The following is a 7,272-nucleotide window of genomic DNA, read 5'->3' as shown; positions in this document are numbered from 1 at the left end:
TCTGAGCCATCAAAAAGAGGCTATGTGATTGTATAGGGCTAACGTCCTCATAGGAAGAGAAACAAGAGTCCATCTCAGAACCTTTCTGCATTCGAAGGTGACTGAGGGGATTAAGTAAAGAAGAAGTCTGAGGTGCTGGGTGCCAATCGGTTGTGCACTTGAATGGTCAGAGAAGGGAGTTTCAGAGGGATGCACGAGGGTAGAAAGGGCTCCCTTTGGCTGTTTTTCACAACTGGGGTGAGAGCGGGCTGGTCTCTGAAGTGGAGTTAAGGAGGGCTCACACACGTGTACACACACACACCACAGCTCAGGGCCCTCTTCTGTCTGGTACTTTAAGGGGAAGGGGGGGGGGGAGGAATCGTTTCCTGAGTGGAAGGTGCTTCTAGAAGGCGTCCCCGCAGCCTCCTCCTCACGCAAGCCTGTCGCTTAGCTTCCTCCCTTCAATGTGGCCTGTTGCGCTTCCCCATTCGCGGGGTTTCCCTCCCTTTCCTCCCGTGCCCCCACTTCTACGCCGGGAGGGACCCACGCCCCGCCTTTTCCTCCACTTTCCCGCCTCCTCAACGGTCTGTCGGGCGCACATGCGCAGAACACGCGGTGGGGGCGGGGCGCGTAGCCCGAGGGGCCTCGTTCTCGGCTCGCCCCTCCCCTCCCCCCATCTCGGTCGGGTCCCCGCAGTGGGCAGCGCGGCTGGCTGCTGCTGGATCCTCGGGCTCCCCAACCGACTGAGGCTGCGGCTCTTGGGCGCCAGCTGCCGGCATGGGCGCCGCGACCCCCGGCGGCTCTCTCCTGCTGCTGTGCCTGGGGAGCCTCATGCCAGGGTGGGGCTGCCTGGCGCAGGACTTCGTCTTCAACCCCGACTCGAGCTTCAGCTCCTACGAAGTGGTCATCCCTAGGCAGCTGGTGAGCCGCGGGGGCGGCCCCGAGGTGGCCGGCCGAACGTCCTACGTCCTGCGCATCGAGGGCAAGAAGAACATCATCCACCTGCGGCCCAAGAAGCTCCTGCTGTCTCGACAGCTCCAGGTTTTCACCTTCGCGAAAGACGGGAGCCTAGTGCAGGACCAGCCTTACATCCCGACGAACTGCAACTTCAGGGGCTTCGTGGAGGGGTCCCCCGGGTCGGACGCGACGCTGAGCACATGCTTCGGGGGCCTTCGAGGGATGCTGAAGATCGAGGACAGCATCTACCAGATCGAGCCCATCCAGCCTTCCTTCAGCTTTGAGCACGTTGTCTATCGCTTGAAGGACGATCTGATTCTCAACTTCACCTGTGGCCTAACTGATGAAGAAATAAACAGGCAGCTGAGCGAGCTACGGAGCGTGCCTGCCCCCAGAACTGATTCTTGGAGGAGCTCCTACATTCACCAGAAGTATTTGGAGGTGTTGATTGTAGTTGACCATACTCGGTATGTCTATGTGAGTTATAATTTAACAAGAGCCATCAGTGACGCTATTGTCATGGTAGGTATCATGGACTCATACTTTCAGGCTTTGAATGCCAAAATACACTTAGAAGCCGTTGAGGTCTGGACAGACAAGAGCAAAGTAGATGTTGACGTGGATCAGTTGCTACAAGTTCTTAGATCCTTTACCAAGTACAGAAAAAATATTAGCTATCCAGAATTGAGAATAGATATGACACACTTATATGTGCATAGGATGTATCCTGGTGCATTGGGATGGGCCTACGTTGGAGGTGCCTGTACTAGGAACTTTGCAGTATCAACAAGCGTTTTGAAATATGAAGACTTGGTCACTCCTTCTGGATGGTCTGCTCATGAGTTGGGCCATGGTGTTGGCATAAACCATGATGCAGGCAACTGTGTTTGTCAAGGGAAAAGACAGTGTATCATGTTCACTGGTGGAAGGTATGGTTTCAGTAATTGCAGCTTTGTAGAATATTTCAACAATGTGAATATAGGAGGTGTGTGTCTAGATAACATTCCAGGACTTCCATATATATTGAAGAAATGTGGAAACAAAGTAGTAGAGACAGGAGAGGAGTGTGACTGCGGTACAGTAGAGCAATGTAAAAAGGATAAGTGTTGTCAGCCTGATTGTAAATTGAAACCTGGTGCACAGTGTGATACTGGTCTGTGCTGTACCGATTGTCATTTCAGTCCCTCTGGACATGTATGTAGAGACACAGAAAATGAATGTGACCTTGCAGAATTCTGCAATGGAACTTCGAATCTATGCCCAAAGGACTTTTATAAGCAAGATGGAACCCCATGCAGTAACGAAGCCCTCTGTTACCAGAAGAGATGTCGTGATCGCTCTTTGCAGTGCAAAGAAACTTTTGGATCTGGCGCCAGAGACGCTCCTCTTGTATGTTATGAAGAAGTGCACAGAAGAGCTGATCGATTTGGTAACTGTGGCTTGTCAGGCCGAACCTATGAAAAATGTTCAACGAGTAATGTGTTGTGTGGAAGATTGCAGTGTGTCAATGTGAGGAGCGTCCCTAAAATGCCTGATCACACAGCAGTCATTTTTACTCATGTGAAGGAGTATAATATTCGGTGCTGGGGGTTAGACTTTCATCCCTCAATGATAGCAATGGGGTTACGTGATGAAGGAGTGGTGAGAGATGGCACTGGGTGTGGTACGGACTTGATATGTATTAACCGCGCATGTCGCAATATTTCAGTCCTCCAGTATGACTGTAAACCAGACAAGTGCAACAAACGAGGTGTTTGCAACAATTTGAAAAATTGCCACTGTAACTATGGGTGGGCCCCTCCCTTCTGTGAGAGTCCTGGTTTTGGAGGAAGCATTGACAGTGGACCTGCAGGAGAAGTGGAAGAAGTTTCCAAGCCAGTTAAAGTTGTGCCTGCTATGTTTATTCGACTTGGTTTATTAGTTACCTTATTGGTTCTGGTAATCTTGAAAGAAGTGATAGGAAGATTCTTTAAACAAAAGGCGAAAGTGATAGCTGATTTAGCAAAAAAACCTCTGCCAAAGAACCAAAGGAAGGGAAAAGTTCCTAGAGGAACAACCCCAATCTCCTAAATGAGATTATTCTTAAATTAGCTTTTATAAAAAACACAAAAGCGACTTCTTCTGAGTATCTTCTATGGAGGCAAGGATGGCTCCTAACTATTAATTTTATGGCTTGTCATTAAACTTCTCTTTGCCATCTTGGGTTTTTCCTTAGGTTCTGGTTATCAAATAAAAACTGACTGCATATTTGAACCAACCAAGGTTATTAATTCTATTTTTGGAGCATTCAATTTGTCCTAGAATTTATATTGAAGATTTTGGGATTGAATTTGTTCTTGGGAAGCTTACCTAACCCTCTAAAACTGCTAGGTGAAAACCTCCTGGGCTTCAGCTTTAGGTTCTACTTTTCCAACCTGGGTCACATCACATCCCTCAAACCTGGCAGTTATGTTTGATTTTGTGAGAATCCTTTCTGTGACTACTCTGAACAAATAGAAGTTTTCACTGTTCTTTATTTTTAGCACTCACTTCCTTGCCTACATGAAACAGAAACAGAAAAAAGATGATAGACCAACAGAGAGCCTCCCATGTTGCAGGCTTAAGTGCTGCTCTCAGAATCCTAACATGTAGGGAAAATAACAGAATATCCACATCAATTCATATAAGATGTTTTCATCTGTTTTATTTTTTCTGTTGAAGTATTTTTGAGACCTCCACCCCACTTCCCCAACCCCCCAAGAATGACTGGTATGTACCAAACTTATGGCAGCTGGAAAAGATATAAAACGTAAAGTGAACCCTGTCTGTGGGCATTTGGCTGTGATATCAGAGCAACACTTGGTCTTCCTGCAGACCTCCAAACTGCATCCATTTAGGAAGATTACCTTGTATAATAAAAGAATCCTGTCATGTTCTGATGTTAGGATGATGTTGTCACTTGACAACAGCAACAATTTTTATAGCATTTTAAGGTTTGCAAAGCCTTTTATGTGTATTATCTCATTTTAGCCTTTCAATACCCCTGTGAGGAGGTGCTCTAGGGGCCAGTCGTAGTCAAGAGGTCCTGGGTCAGGTCCTTTTTCTCAGATATCAGATTAGCATGTGCAAGTCACTTAACTTTCACAATGCCCCAGACAATGCTCTAAGACTCTATGTTATAGACATGTTGCTAGTCTGCATTAGTGGAGAGTTTGTATGTTGACAATTCCCTATTCAGAGGAAATCACAGGTTTAGACCAAAAAGAAAAGATGAGGAAACCCTGAATTTAGATAATGGTAGAGGCGAGGGTAGGAGGGTTGTTGGGTACAGAATTCTATTTTATTTTATTTTTGTGGGCAATTGGGATTAAATAACTTGCCTAGAGTCACACAGAGCTAGTGAGTGTTATGTGTCTGAGCTGGATTTGAACTCAGATCCTCCTGACTTCAGGGCCAGTGCTCTATCCACTGCCCAACCTAGCTGCTCCTGGGTTCAGAATTTTAAAAGAGGTGTTTCCAATATTGTCCTGTATCACACAGGTTCCTAATTCATCAAGGATAAATCATATTTTAAAAATAAAACTCATTCACATAGCACTTTATAGTTAAACCTCTAAGAAAGTCTTACTCTACTGCCACATTACAGCATAGAGGAGAATCCCAGTTTCTTGAAGGCTATCTCAAATAAATTCTGCCATGTTCTGCCCCCCTCTAGAAAGTCTTTGTGTATAGTCACAAAATAGACTGTCTGCCATCCAAGGAACTGACTGGCTCAGGACAGCGAGGCCCATCACCAGAAGGTTGTTTTCTGGGTGAAGAAATCTCTGGCTATATTAGTTCATTAAACATACGAAAAAATGCAAAACCTTCTGGTCCTCTGTTGCTGCAACAGTGACCATGTTGGAGTAGCCGAAAAGAATCACACAATACTTAAACCATTTGCAAAAATTACCTGTTAATATTCAATTCAACAAAAATTTGATTCAATGGGCAATATGTGTGAGGTGTTGGGGATTCAAAGACCAAATAAAAGCTAGTCCCTGCCCTCAAGGAACTTACATTCTACTTGGAGGATTACAAAATATGAAGAGAGAAAATATATGTAATTTGAAGAGGAAGAGAACACCGAAAACCCAGACCATCAGGACAAGCTTCTACTAGCAGGTAACCCTTGAAAGAAGGATCCTGAGAGGTGGAGGTGAGAATGGGAGAGCATTCTAGAAATGGAGGGCGGTAGATGATTGGTTGTACTTCAAGTGAATCAGTTTGGGTGGAATTATGAATGAAGGGAAGTAATTTGGAGTAAGTCCAGAAAACTATGTTGGAGCCAGATTATGATGAGACAGGAAGAAGGAATAGCAACCAAGAAGGCTCTTAAAATAGTGCAAGTGAGAGGAGATGAGGGGTTGAACTAGCAGTCTTCCCCTTCTACCCTTCTTTCTTAGTAACTTCATCAACTTCCATGGGTTTTAACTATCATTTCTATAAATTTGACTCCTAGATTTATATATCCAGCTCAAGTCTCTCCCCTTAGCTCCATTCCCACATCACCAGTTGCCTATGGGACACTTCAAATTCGATGTCCTGAAGACATCTTACATTCTGCATGTCCAAAATAGAACTCATTTTTTTTCTCTCCAAACAATCCCCTACTAAACTTCTCAATTTCTATAGAAGTCATCCCCATTCTTCCAGTGTCACAGGTTCACAACCTGAATATTATTTCTCCAAACAGTTGCCAAATCAAAGATGTATCTGCCTTTATGATACCTTTCACATGTGACCTCTTTTCTCCACTGGCATACCTAACACCTTTGTTTAGGCCCTGATTACCTCTCACCTGCATTGATGCAATAGCTTCCTAATCCTTGCTTCAAGTCTCTCTACTACAGTCCATTCTTCACATTGCTGCCAAAGAAATGTTCCTTAGGCACAGATCTAACCAAATGACTCCACTATTAAACCAGCAGCACTGGCTTCTCTTGCCTCCTGGGCAAAAGACAAGCTATTCTGTCCACCTTTTAAAGTTCTATACAAATTGACTCCAAGCAACTTGGCAGCCTTATTTAACTTTTCCTCCCTCCTGTATTCTGTGATCCAGCCAAACTGGCTTTTTCGGTGTTCCTCACACACAACCCTTCATTTTTCCTTTCCATGCTTTGTACTGGCACAATGCTTCCCATGCTTGGAACACATTCCCTCCTTATCTCTGCCTCAAAGAGTCATTATCTTTTAAGATGAAGCTCAGATACTGGCCTTATCTCCCCAATTGCTTGTGGCCTCCCTCCCAAATTACCTTGTATTCAACTTCTTGGTTACTCATTCACTTGCACCTGACTCTGTGACCCTGTGTACCAACTATCCATGGGGTTTTCTTGGCAAAGATACTAGAGTGGTTTGCCATTTCCTTCTCCAGCTCATTTTACAGATGAAGAACCTGAGGCAAACAGGGTTAAGTGACTTGCTCAGGATCACACAGTACGTGTCTGAAGTCAGATTCAAACTCTGGTCTTTCTGACTTCAGCCAGGCACAATGCTCTGTCCACTGTGCCAGTTAGCTGGCCCTGTATTCAACTACTTTGCATATATTTGTATGTATTAACTTTATGTTGTACATACTTTTAGATGCAATTGTTGTTACTTTTACTAGAACGCGAGGTCATTTAAAGTTAAAATTGCTCCATCCTTTGAAATTATATCTCCAAAGCCTGCCTAGCACATAGTAGGTGCCTAATAAATAATTGATAGATTGACTGGTTTGTGAGTGTAGAGAAGGGGATGGAGGTAAAAGATATGGAAGTAGAATTTATAGGACTTGGGAATTAATTGGATATGAGGATATGAGGAAGAGGGCAGGGTTGAAGATGACTCATGATTGAGAAAACATCAGTGACTGGAACAATGGTGGTGTCCCCAGTAGAAATAGGGAAGCTTGGGAGAAGCATTGGTTTAGAGGGGAAAATAATGAATTGTATTTTGTATACATTGATTTTGAGACCCTTACAGGATATCCAGATGGAGATGGTTAGGATGCAATTGGCAATGCCAGGAGTGGAGCACAGGTGGGAGATCAGGGCTAAACATATACACGGTGCAGAGAGAAAAAAGAAGAGGCCCTAGGACAATGCCTTGGAGGGAAGAAGCACATGTTTAGTGGGCAGGACATGGGTGATGTTCATTCAGAGGACACTGGGAAGGAATGGTAACACAGGTAGGAGGAAAACCAGGAGAGAGCAGCTGCACACACTAAGGCAGGAGAGACTGCCCAGGAGAAAGAATGGTCCACAGTGTCACACCCCACAGAGTTCAAGAAGAATGAGGAATGAGTGTCATTAGATTTAGCAGTTAATGGCAACC

At 44.8% G+C, this 7,272-nt stretch overlaps 1 protein-coding gene across 1 annotated transcript; it reads left to right on the top strand.

The window, feature by feature from the left end:
• The first annotated feature begins 621 nt into the window (after positions 1–621).
• On the top strand, positions 622–3,200 carry LOC144457514 (disintegrin and metalloproteinase domain-containing protein 30-like). The gene has a single exon (XM_078154932.1). The coding sequence runs from the start codon at positions 757–759 to the stop codon at positions 3,004–3,006; it is 2,250 nt and encodes a 749-aa protein (XP_078011058.1). The 5' UTR covers positions 622–756; the 3' UTR covers positions 3,007–3,200.
• The last annotated feature ends 4,072 nt before the right edge of the window (positions 3,201–7,272 follow it).

The sequence above is a fragment of the Phascolarctos cinereus genome, unplaced genomic scaffold (assembly GCF_003287225.1).
Source record: "Phascolarctos cinereus isolate Bilbo 61053 unplaced genomic scaffold, phaCin_HiC Scaffold_5;HRSCAF=322, whole genome shotgun sequence".
NCBI classification, from domain to species: Eukaryota; Metazoa; Chordata; class Mammalia; order Diprotodontia; family Phascolarctidae; genus Phascolarctos; species Phascolarctos cinereus.
The sequence above is the reverse complement of the archived record's forward strand: the minus strand, read 5'-3'. Positions and strand labels throughout refer to the sequence as shown.